Raw genomic sequence first — 13,916 nt, 5'->3', positions numbered from 1 at the left:
TTCCAGACCGGCTCATTTCTCAGCCTGAGGATTGTGGGAAAAGCTGCATTTTGGTTTCCTCTGGGGGAAATCAAGGCCCTTCTACCTGCACATTTATCTTCCTTTAAAGGAGTCACGTTAGCATGTCGGAGCACATTTTATAATGCGCGCGGGATCAGAACTCTATGTCCTGGATTTGAGAAACTGGAACATGCGGGCTGGGATCTGCAGATCCTGTCGGGTTGAATAAGATAACAGAAATAGTAGAGTGTTCCCACGTGAAGACTGACTCTTTGGATTATTCAAAGAGGCCATATGAAGTTAGCTTTCAGGTGTATATCAGTATGTAGTGTCTCTACTTTAAAGAGTCCTCTCCTGCTGATGTTCAGGTGTATATCAGTATGTAGTGTCTCTACTTTAAAGAGTCCTCTCCTGCTGATGTTCAGGTGTATATCAGTATGTAGTGTCTCTACTTTAAAGAGTCCTCTCCTGCTGATGTTCAGGTGTATATCAGTATGTAGTGTCTCTACTTTAAAGAGTCCTCTCCTGCTGATGTTCAGGTGTATATCAGTATGTAGTGTCTCTACTTTAAAGAGTCCTCTCCTGCTGATGTTCAGGTGTATATCAGTATGTAGTGTCTCTACTTTAAAGAGTCCTCTCCTGCTGATGTTCAGGTGTCTTTGCAGACCATTTACATACACAAAAACCTATATAACACACTACAGGAAATAAGAAAAAAAGTATAAATTCATACTAGAAGGTCCACACATTTAATATATATATATAAATATCACACACAGTGAGTCTACTTTTCTCCAAGGTGCCCTGAATGCAGCACGACTCATTCCCCTTTGGCCTTAAAGTGACCCGTCCAACGCCCTCTGACAAAATGTCACCACCCTGTTCATCTTTGTCATCACACACACACACACACACACACACACACACACACACACACACACACACACACACACACACACACAAAGGACCTGAGGGGAAGGAAGCTAACAGTGCAGCTCATGTTTGAATCTGATAAGACTCGTCCTGCTGTGATATGATCTAATATCCTGATGCACACACACACACACACACATTTACAGACACACACACTTGGAGTATCACAGTTCCTCTCATCACTCTTCAACTCTTATCTTTTTATCTCCATCTCAAAGCTGTTTAACTGTCTCTCCTTTGCACTATCTGTCTGTCTGTCTGTCTGTCTGTCTGTCTCTTTCCGTCTGTCTCTCTGCTCATTGGCCAGTTGCCACCGTTATTGTATTGCCTTGACAACCATCTGCTGTGGGAGTGGACAGGAAGCCAGTTCAATAAGCGAAAGTCAATCATTGGCTATTTTTAACTCTTATTTCACCAGACAATCACACACACACACACACACACACACACACACACACACACACACACACACACACACACACACACACACACACACACACACACGTTTGTTATTCTCTTTCATCCCAGTTTGAAAGTCTACTCTGTCATTGAAAAGTTATACAACGCTTCATCTCAAGGCCTGTTTCATCGAGCAATTGCAAAGATATATAAACTCTAGCAAACTGAACGTGATGCCGAATAAATCACAATTACACTGCGTCGTAAAACTGATTACATTTCTTACTGTAGTGAAAAGCGTATTAAATGATCTCAAAACAAACTGCATGTGTCCAATAATGGAACAAAGAAGCGTGACTCATTCCTGTAAAAAGAGACAAACCCCCGACTCTATTCGACACAGAGGGTCTGACTGTTGTGATGAACCCGCCCCGAGAGAAATATCCAAACACTGGCGCTATAAAAAGTTTAACAATCCCCCCGGCTGTTTAGGAATTCATCAGAAAGGGTTTGAAACTGAGCTGCTTTTTGTCGACTTAACATCTGTGTTACTGTGCGGGGTGACCTTTGACCTCGGCAGTTAGATAATGACTCGTCTGACTGATGTGTTTACTTGTCTTTTATAAATAGACAAGTGGCGCACAAACTGTTAAAACATGTTATTGCCATTAACATAATGACTTTCAGGTGTCGACAGTGCTGAGATAATCACATTTAAGAAGAACATGTAAACACACTCGGTGTTAAACTGAGGAACGGGAAACCATTTACAACGAGATCTAAGAATATTTGATTCTCTGCAGCACGTGTTAATTTGACATTTAATTGCATGCTTGTGTTTTTAAAACATTGTGTAGAATCTTTGAAGTTTTGTGCTGCTTTTAGGGCTGGGTAGGAAAGAAATCTATACTATGGAGTACAGATAAACCCCATTTAAAAGACACAACCACATCAGCAGGAGAGGACTCTTTAAAGTAGAGACTCTACATACTGATATACACCTGAACATCAGTAGGAGAGGACTCTTTAAAGTAGAGACACTACATACTGATATACACCTGAACATCAGCAGGAGAGGACTCTTTAAAGTAGAGACACTACATACTGATATACACCTGAACATCAGCAGGAGAGGACTCTTTAAAGTAGAGACACTAAATACTGATATACACCTGAACATCAGCAGGAGAGGACTCTTTAAAGTAGAGACACTACATACTGATATACACCTGAACATCAGCAGGAGAGGACTCTTTAAAGTAGAGACACTAAATACTGATATACACCTGAGCATCAGCAGGAGAGGACTCTTTAAAGTAGAGACACTACATACTGATATACACCTGAACATCAGCAGGAGAGGACTCTTTAAAGTAGAGACACCACATACTGATATACACCTGAACATCAGCAGGAGAGGACTCTTTAAAGTAGAGACACTACATACTGATATACACCTGAACATCAGCATGAGAGGACTCTTTAAAGTAGAGACACTACATACTGATATACACCTGAACATCAGCAGGAGAGGACTCTTTAAAGTAGAGACACCACATACTGATATACACCTGAACATCAGCAGGAGAGGACTCTTTAAAGTAGAGACACTACATACTGATATACACCTGAACATCAGCATGAGAGGACTCTTTAAAGTAGAGACACTACATACTGATATACACCTGAACATCAGCAGGAGAGGACTCTTTAAAGTAGAGACACTACATACTGATATACACCTGAACATCAGCATGAGAGGACTCTTTAAAGTAGAGACACTACATACTGATATACACCTGAACATCAGCAGGAGAGGACTCTTTAAAGTAGAGACACCACATACTGATATACACCTGAACATCAGCAGGAGAGGACTCTTTAAAGTAGAGACACTACATACTGATATACACCTGAACATCAGCAGGAGAGGACTCTTTAAAGTAGAGACACTACATACTGATATACACCTGAACATCAGCAGGAGAGGACTCTTTAAAGTAGAGACACTACATACTGATATACACCTGAACATCAGCAGGAGAGGACTCTTTAAAGTACAGACACTACATACTGATAAACACCTGAACATCAGCAGGAGAGGACTCTTTAAAGTAGAGACACTACATACTGATATACACCTGAACATCAGCAGGAGAGGACTCTTTAAAGTAGAGACACTACATACTGATATACACCTGAACATCAGCAGGAGAGGACTCTTTAAAGTAGAGACACTACATACTGATATACACCTGAACATCAGCAGGAGAGGACTCTTTAAAGTAGAGACACTACATACTGATATACACCTGAACATCAGCAGGAGAGGACTCTTTAAAGTAGAGACACTACATACTGATATACACCTGAACATCAGCAGGAGAGGACTCTTTAAAGTACAGACACTACATACTGATAAACACCTGAACATCAGCAGGAGAGGACTCTTTAAAGTAGAGACACTACATACTGATATACACCTGAACATCAGCAGGAGAGGACTCTTTAAAGTAGAGACACTACATACTGATATACACCTGAACATCAGCAGGAGAGGACTCTTTAAAGTAGAGACACTACATACTGATATACACCTGAACATCAGCAGGAGAGGACTCTTTAAAGTAGAGACACTACATACTGATATACACCTGAACATCAGCAGGAGAGGACTCTTTAAAGTAGAGACACTACATACTGATATACACCTGAACATCAGCAGGAGAGGACTCTTTAAAGTACAGACACTACATACTGATATACACCTGAACATCAGCAGGAGAGGACTCTTTAAAGTACAGACACTACATACTGATATACACCTTTACAAGACATTGACCTTCAGTGTCTGATACACTAATGTAAAAAGACAGTTAAGGGATAATGTGTTTTGGCAGATACATTGCATTATTGATTGTTTTATACCCATACACTTAATGAAATGAGAGATTCTGGTCTTATGTTATTAAATGACAGGAAAAACGAGCTCATATTTCTAATTTAGTTATTTTTCGCTCATCTTGTCATCCCACTTATTATTAAAGTTCCCCTTCAGGAATCAGCTGATGATTTTAGGGCCGATGTCTCGATGTTCAGCTGCGAGACGCTACACTCTGAGGTGTTTTTACCAAGTTAATGTGTGAAGAAACACATCAGGCATAACCAGAACCTGCAGAAACATCACGTGACTCTGACTCAGAGGATTGAAATGAATTGAATATTTGAAGAAGGAGTTGCTGCACCGTGTAATTTACAAGATAACAGTCTGTCATCAGGCTGAAGGTCGTTAACTGAGCTCTGAAATCAGCCCATAAAACTATAGGAATCTAAAACATAGTGAAGGTACAGAAACAGCACATATATATAGGACTTTATACACACACACACACACACACACACACACACACACACATACACACACATACACATACACACACATACACACACACACACATACACATACACACATACACACACACACACACACACACACACACACACACACACACACACTGGGTTGAGTGGGTTGCTAATTACACTAAGGTAAGGTAATTCTTTTTTTAAACGCTGCTTTCTTTAGATATCCGTTAATTTACCGGCTAAACTCAAGTGTTCTGCCACCCACACCTGAGTCGACGCACACACACACACACACATATTCACAAAGACACAAACAGGCGCAGATTAACACCCAGATGTCGATGAACAAACACACACGCGCTGACTCTCGCACACTTGACACAATTTACTATAATCCATTAAAGCTGAATTTACATAATACTGTCTATGCTTAACTGCCCCTGCAGAGACACACACACAGGTATGTATTTATGCTGCAGTGTGGATGACCTTGCAGCAGCAGCGACAGAGCAGAAGTGTGTGTGTGTGTGTGTGTGTGTGTGTGTGTGTGTGTGTGTGTGTGTGTGTGTGTGTGTGTGTGTGTGTGTGTGTGTGTGTGTGTGTGTGTGTGTGTGTGTGTGTGTGTGTGTGTGTGTGTGTGTGTGTGTGTGTGTGTGTGTGTGTGTGTGTGTGTGTGTGTGTGTGTGTGTGTGTGTGTGTGTGTGTGTGTGTGTGTGTGTGTGTGTGTGTGTGTGTGTGTGTGTGTGTGTGTGTGTGTGTGTGTGTGTGTGTGTGTGTGTGTGTGTGATATAATGGCTCTAATTAAGACCCTCTTTCTCCATATGTGCTGGTCTGAGATCAGCTGTCAGGCGCCAGCTGTCCTCACTATATATGGTCAGAGCTGAAGGCTTTAATGCACAATCACGAAATGATTTATTCTCCGTTTGTCTGTTTTAAATGTGTTTCCTCTGGACAGCTGTTGTAATACGGTTATCTGTGGATATACATCCTCTCAAAAGGAGGAATCTTGTTGCAGCTACACTTGACATTTCCTCTAAATAAATAATGGCTTGTATTGTTTCACATCTTTTCCTTGTTGAATTATGAATAACTCTGACCACACGTGCGAGAGGAACTGTCACGTTGTTGAGGCAAAGCACTGCGACTAGCTTTCACTGCCATGAAAGTCTTCTTAATCTGGAAGTAATACATTAAATTGATGCTTGTTGACAACCTGAAAACAATAATTCACCTAAAACACATGAGTAAATGTCCAGAACAAATATAGGAAGTTACCTAAAGCCCTAAAGCCCTGAGGCTAAGAGGGCGCTCGATGCCTGCTTCTCTCAGATGAAACCTTTATTAAGAAGGTCCAGAGTCCAGATGTATTACCACATATAATAAATAACTACAAATATATAATACTGACTCATAAAAGTAAATAAATCAAGGTTTAAGATAAGATCAAAAGGAATCACAATGCAATACAACATCAAGTGTTGAGATAAACCAAAGACTACAGATGAGTTACAAAGCAACGAGACATTTAATTTAATCTTGATAAAGGGAATCGCAAATAAACGGCTTGAAGAGAATCATGAAATGGAAAAACTGACTTTATTGTGAAATTATCTGTGCTTTAAAGGGGACCTATCATGCAAAATGCACTTTTGTACGTCTTTTCTACATGAATATGTGTCCCCGGTGTTCCAGGGAACTCACCAAGTGTCAGAAAACACAACCCTCTCTATTTTCCTCCATACCCAAATCTCTAAAAAAGGGGCTGCAACGGATCTGATAAAAACTGATCCAGATTTGAACACTGTCCTGACGTCAGGACGGTGGCGCTACAGCTATTGGGCCAACTCCACCAATCAGGAGGAGACAGCCACGGCCATTGCCGTTCTAAAGCGCTGGAGACGCTGTAGTACATATGCCAGGCCTGTAGGTGGTGCTGTTCTCACTGAATCAGCCCTTGCTAAAACAGAGCTAGAAATTGTCAAATTGAGCGAAATGAGGCATGGCTAAAATGCATGATCTGTTTGGTATTTTGAAAAAAAAAAAGTATAAATATGCCTTATATAGGTATGGTCCTACACTATATTATTCAAATATAGCATGATAGGTCCACTTTAAAATATAAAATCATTTGAATGACAAAAGCAGCTAGTTTCCCTCCTCCGTCTTTACCCACTTACTGAACTACTTTCTCCATTTCCTTTACCCTTCTTTATGCTAAGCTATGTAAAAATGTGCTCTTTTCTTCTCAATGAGTGTCATGGAAATGCATCCGTGCTGTTTCATATCCATAAGTTGCAAAAACGCTAGAAAAGAAAGTGTTTTTTTGATCACATCTGTTAATAATGCTGCTCCAAAAACTAGTTAAACAATAATGAAAACAAGGTGTTTTCACTTGAAATAAGTCCAAAAATCTGACAATAGAACAAGTGAACATTAGCTTGGTGAGAGAACTTGAAGTAAGACGGGATATTTAGATAAACCAGATCTTGTAATTAGCAGGAGAACTCATTTTGAACTATATTTCACCAGAATCAGCAAATGCTCAAAAGGTTTTCTGTGTTCTGATGTTAGTTGGTGATGTTCTAATAAAAAAATATGTGTTTCATCTGAGATACAACTCAAAGTAAGATGTTTTGACTTAACAAGATGATGCATTGTCTAAAAACAAGAGCCTATATCTCACTGCAGTGTCACTTCTGAAGTTATTGTGTCTTATATCAGGTGGAGAGACATGTTCTGACTCGATATTAGACACAGATACTGGACAAGATGTCGAGTTTTAAAGTGTGTTTGTATCACTGCTGCATGTTGATCCTCTGGTGGCCTCGACCAATAATCCTCAAACTAAAAGGATAACCCCAGCGCACCACAAAGCTCTTTAATCACTGGTTGCACATGTGTAGGAAACCAGCAATGATCAAGTCTTTAATGAGAACAGGCCAAAGTTAGTCATAGTGAGCAGCGAGTCCTGCTTCAGACGCTCTTAAAACCCAGAAAGAGAACGTTATTTTACTGAATTTATGGCGTGAAAGCTTTTAGCCTTAATCTCAGCGTGTGGTTGCAGTGCTCCTGCTGCTCCTGTTGCTCCTGTTGCTCCATCTGGTTCAATTCAGCCTATTTAAAGCACTTTGTTTATGTGTAACGCTTTCTATATTGCATTGAAATGAAGTGTGTTGGAGCTGTTTCTGAACGTGTGTGATGGAGCTGTTTCTGAACGTGTGTGTTGGAGCTGTTTCTGAACGTGTGTGTTGGAGCTGTTTCTGAACGTGTGTGTTGGAGCTGTTTCTGAACGTGTGTGTGTTGGAGCTGTTTCTGAACGTGTGTGATGTTTGTGTTTCCAGGTCTGACGACAGAAGGCGTTTATCGAGTCAGTGGGAACAAAACGGAGATCAGGGGACACAGGTCCAGACAGAAGGCGTTTACGAGTCAATGGCAAACGGACACACGACACATCACAGAAACGCATCACGGTGAGGCACACACACACACACACACACACCCCTCCGCAGACACACACATACACGCACACACACACACATGCACGCACGCACACACGCAGACACGCACACACACACACACACGCACACACACACACACGCACACACACACCTGTGCAGACACACACACACACACACACACACCTTCACAGACACACAAACAGACACACACACACACACACACACACACACACACCTTCACAGACACACACACATACACACCCCCAAACAGACAGACACACACACACACACACACACACACCTTCACAGACACACACACCTTCACAGACACACACACATACACACCCCCAAACAGACACACACACATACACACCCCCAACCAGACACACACACACACCAAGACACACACACACACACCAAGACACACACACACACACACACACACACACCCCTGCGCAGACACACACACACACACACAGACACACACACACCAAAACAGACACACACACATACACACCTTCACAGACACACACACATACACACCCCCAAACAGACACACACACACACACACACACACCCAAGACACACACACACACACACCAAGACACACACACACACACCCCCCTGTGCAGACACACACACACACACACACACACACACACACACACACACACACACACACACACTCTCGTATATCTCCAGCTACCACCTGAAGGAGCACATGTGCAGCAGCAGTTTCAAAGCACCGATGTTTCTCGTTATTTCTTTTCACAAATCCTGATCCTTTTCCCATGAGCTCTTCAGAAAGCCTGTTACCATGTTACCAATCGACTGGCGCTGTGTGTGATGTGTGCAATACATCTGCAGAGAGTCCAAACCTGACCGCGCTGCAGAAGAAAGCTTAAAGAGAAACACATGCGGAGAAAAGAGGGAAAGTTAGGAGAGCTGCTGTGAGAACAAACACAGTCCCCACTTATTGCATTGTTTCCGTTTTTATTATTGTTTATTTATGTTTGTCCGCATTGGTCAAGTACATAAATGTCTCGGTAAGATTGTGAATTACAATTTCCTCCTGCAAATAGATAGAAACCTAAGTAAGCTTTTAACGAGCTAAACATTTCCTCCAACGTTAGAAACAACCTTTCTTTACTTAAAGGGGACCTATCATGCAAAATGCACTTGTGTACGTCTTTTCTACATGAATATGTGTCCCCGGTGTTCCAGGGAACTCACCAAGTGTCAGAAAACACAACCCTCTCTATTTTCCTCCATACCCAAATCTCTAAAAAAGGGGCTGCAACGGATCTGATAAAAACTGATCCAGATTTGAACACTGTCCTGACGTCAGGACGGTGGCGCTACGGCTATTGGGCCAACTCCACCAATCAGGAGGAGACAGCCACGGCCATTGCCGTTCGAAAGCGCTGGAGACGCTGTAGTACATATGCCAGGCCTCTAGATGGTGCTGTTCTCACTGAATCAGCCCTTGCTAAAACAGAGCTATGAGCGAAATGAGGCATGGCTAAAATGCATGATCTGTTTGGTATTTTGAAAAGAAAAAGTATAAATATGCCTTATATAGGTATGGTCCTACACTATATTATTCAAATATAGCATGATAGGTCCACTTTAAACAATATGATAAGTAAAAACAGGTGTGTTTTAAAAAAAAATTGCCTTTTTAAAATGCTCTATATTGAGGCCATTTGAGTATAAAAACAAACAAATGACACAACTTCTTCCGACTGTCCTAAATAAGTCTGAATGAACAAAATAACAAATCCATAAAATCCAATTAGAAGTCATTCCTTACGGCCCGTCCACACGGCAGCGTGCGTCGCTTCAACGGAGACGCTTCCCCTTCACTTTGAATGTGGTGACGACGTCACGCTTTGCCGAACTGCATTGCGGTTCCGTCTCGTCGCTTTGCCTCCTCCGTTGCTCGCTCCGAAAGTTGAGAAATGTTCAACTTTTTAAGCGTCGACGGAAGCGTCAGCCAATCAAATCATATGCCAGTACAAGCGCTAGCCAATCAAACCGCGTGCTTGTGTGTCCGGGGCGGGAGATTCATGTGATTGGTTGTTGGTCGCGCTCCAGACACGCCCACCGGCAAGCTTCAACGCGACGCTGCCGTGTGGACGCTGCCGTGTGGACGCTGCCGTGTGGACGCTGCCCTGTGGATGCTGCCGTGTGGACGTACCGTTAATTACTCGGCAATTTGCCGAGTAATTATCACGTTTAGGTGACTTTTATTAGAAGTAATCATTGTGTGTATGTCCCAATGGCCATTAGCTTATGCATTATGACTTCTTTTAATGGTTCAAATAAAACATGTATAGTTTGATCAAAGTTAATAAATACTGAGCTCATGGTAGGCAGGCAGTATGAGTAAATCAAGACCAAGAAACATGCCTTTTAGTATGCACTTTCTACCACGTGAATGAAAGCAAACACGTATATTATTAAAGGTGGGGTAGATAATTCACTTCAGAAACACTTTTTGTTATATTCCATGGAATGCTCTTAACATCCCGATAGCAATGAATATCTGAAGTGCTTTGACAATAAATATATAAAAAATATCATCTGTGGAAGCCGTAGTACTGTAAAAAGCACGACCAATCATCTGAGCCGGCCCGGCTAAAGTAACTGGATGGCCTACCTGCCTGTCAGCCTTCCATCTGTGCACAAACTTATCTCGTGCCCTCATTGGTCATGTGCACGTTCGTGTGTGTTGGAGGAGGGGCTCTGTGAGGAAGTCTGAAGGAAGGGGCAGATTTCGGCTGCGTACTTTCAAATTCTAGCGTACTCGAGCTGGTTTCTCCATTCTTACCTACCCTAACTTTAATAACTGAATATTCTACTTCTCATATTCCTGTGAATGCCTGAGAATAAACTGCCCTTCCAGTCATTCGGTTGGTATTTAATCTATGAAATTAAAGTCACAAAATGGCAAAAATATGACTAATTCCCGCTGTGAACTGTCAGAGCTGAGAGAAGCCACACATCGTGTAAACCTGCAGCTCCCAAACCTCTTAAATAAACTCCTCTCAGTCTGGTTTTATGTTTCCATCCAGACCTTCAACATGTTATCTTTCCTCTCCTCGCTCCATTCCCATCTGTGTGTGAAAACCACCATTACAGCCAATTATCTCCTCTGTCAGTAACGAGCTGCCGGCTACTCGCCTCTTCCTCCATGCACTGCGTCCATATTGAAATGGAAATAGTGGAAGATTAGAATGTGCTTTGGGGAGTGGTCTTCGGGGGATTTAGGGGTCGCTGTGGTTCTGCTTCATTAACAGCGTGGGCAGGAGCGGTTTGTTGTTTATTTAAAACACTCATCAAACGCCTTTTCTTCAGGCCCAACCTGCTGTGGTACTTTGACACTAATGGCGCGTTTCCACTACAGCGCGGAGCACGGTTTAAGAGAGCTGTGACGTCAGCGGCCCGTCTTTGGTTGCGTTTCCACTTGGCCTAGTACCGGCCGGCGGGTCCTAATTCACAGTTTTTCTGGCCTCATAAAATCGTGGGTCTAGGGCCAGAGACAACGAGGCTGAGTCGGGCTGAGTATGCTAAACTAGAGAGAGCATCGCTGGCAAGGGGGCTACAACTACAACAAGATGGACATATTTGACCGTGATTTAATTGTAATACACGTTTCAAAATGATGAAGTAACAACATACTGATACCGGTTAGTAAAAACCATGAATTAATGCTTTGTCAAGTCTGCAGACAGACGGCAGGCGAAACACCTTTTAAAATGCGTGTTTTCTAAATGGAGATTGGCTAAGCTAACGCAGTATATGCTCCGACCGTCCACACTCACAACAACGGCCTATACAGACATAAATAAAGCAGCGACTGTATTCACCATGACACAGGCAGTCTGTGGTTTGTACTTGTTTCACTTTTGTCTAGTTTCTGAACAGATATGAGGAGCTGTGAGCTCTGAGTGCTAACAGCTAACGGCTGTGTTGTTTTTCTGGGGTTCTCATTGAAGATAACGTCACGGCTCCGCCTACACTGCGTTACTATAGATACTACCACAGTTCCTAAACTGTAATGGAAACGCGCCATAACGTACCAAACGTAGGCAAATGAATATGAGAGAGAGCCTCTAGCCGCTCTGGGGATTGACCCGACAACCTTTTAGTCACATTCTCGTTCTTATTCTTGCACACTTTTTTGAATAGCATCTCTCCAATTCTTGTGCACGAGACGTTCTCTGAGCACAGAGCCAGAGCTTTCTCTGATGGAGCGAACAGAAGACACTCCTAGCTCCAAAGGAAAAAACGATATTTCTGCTCCATCGCTTCCCTTTGAGATGATGTTTCTGTGTCGGTTCAGAGCCTCACTCTGCAGTTTGTGACACACATCAAACTGGTGTCAGCCCTCTAATTAACCCCCGAGAGGAAGAGGAGGAGGAGGACGAAGAAGAAAGAAAGACACGTCACTTCCTGTTTTGGTCAAAGGACGATGAAGAAGAGGGAGGAGGGAAAAAAGGGAGCGAGAAGGAGGACAAGAGCCCTGAGGAAACATGACAGCTGTCACACACACACACACACACACACACACACACACACACACACACACACACACACACACACACACACACACACACACACACACACGGAGACACACACACACACACACACACACACACACACGGACACACACGGACACACACACACACACACACACACACACACACACACGGAGACACACACGGACACACACACCCACCCACACGGACACACACGGACACACACACCCACACACACACGGACACACACACACACACACACACACACACACACTAGCTCTTTGATATCTGTGTCAAACTGAAGCTCTGACCCAGTTTGACTCACTTCTGATCAGCACATGTTATCAGATCCAGGTCTAACACACACACGTTTAAATGGACCAAGCTCTTCGTGTCGCATTCAAGCCACATCTTCCCAAATCACCCGAACAAGTATTCAATCACTCAAACCCGTGCATCATACTGGGAATATAAACCAAGCTGTCTCTTTATCTCTCCCTCTCTCTCTTTGTAGACCACAGTATCGACTTCGTGGTGATGGACGTGGCGGTGCACGCTGCTGCTGGAGCTCTGAAGGCGTTTTTCGCCGACCTTCCCGACCCTCTGATCCCCTACAGCCTGCACCCCGAGCTGGTGGAGGCCGCAAGTAAGAACAAACACCTTCAGGAACACAACTGAGACACTAATGACCATGCAGAGAGAAGACATCATCAAAACATCTGTTAGATTCCTGAAGAATTTGATAGAAAAATGCTTTGAATTTGATATAAAAGTGTAAGAAACGACGCTTTTGACTTGAGGAATTGCTTTTTTTACATGTGTTAAAGCACCTCGTTAACTATAAAAACATATATTCATACCTATATATCATGAGACAACATGAAGAGCAGATATATATGAACACAGGCACACGTAGACCTTCTTGTTTATTGAAGCAGATTTCTTAAATGCTGCAGAAGTGAAGTTTTCTGTCACATCATTGTGTGTGTGTGTGTGTGTGTGTGTGTGTGTGTGTGTGTGTGTGTGTGTGTGTGTGTGTGTGTGTGTGTGTGTGTGTGTGTGTGTGTGTGTGTGTGTGTGTGTGTGTGTGTGTGTGTGTGTGTGTGTGTGTGTGTGTGTGTGTGTGTGTGTGTGTGTGTGTGTGTGTGTGGTGTGTGTGTGTGTGTGTGTGGTGTGTGTGTGTGTGTGTGTGTGTGTGTGTGTGTGTGTGTGTGTGTGT

The 13,916-nt window shown here is 42.9% G+C and overlaps 1 protein-coding gene across 1 annotated transcript in view; it reads left to right on the top strand.

The window, feature by feature from the left end:
- Positions 1-13,916, top strand: part of LOC117497124 (rho GTPase-activating protein 5-like) — a 54,819-nt gene that overhangs the window by 29,661 nt on the left and 11,242 nt on the right. Inside the window, exons 2-3 of the mRNA XM_034149025.1 lie at positions 8,037-8,165; positions 13,212-13,343. Coding sequence (XP_034004916.1) covers positions 8,037-8,165; positions 13,212-13,343 — 261 coding nt within the window. The remainder of the gene's footprint in view (positions 1-8,036; positions 8,166-13,211; positions 13,344-13,916) is intronic.

The sequence above is a fragment of the Trematomus bernacchii genome, unplaced genomic scaffold (genome assembly GCF_902827165.1).
Source record: "Trematomus bernacchii unplaced genomic scaffold, fTreBer1.1, whole genome shotgun sequence".
Classification (NCBI taxonomy): Eukaryota; Metazoa; Chordata; class Actinopteri; order Perciformes; family Nototheniidae; genus Trematomus; species Trematomus bernacchii.
The sequence above is the reverse complement of the archived record's forward strand: the minus strand, read 5'-3'. Positions and strand labels throughout refer to the sequence as shown.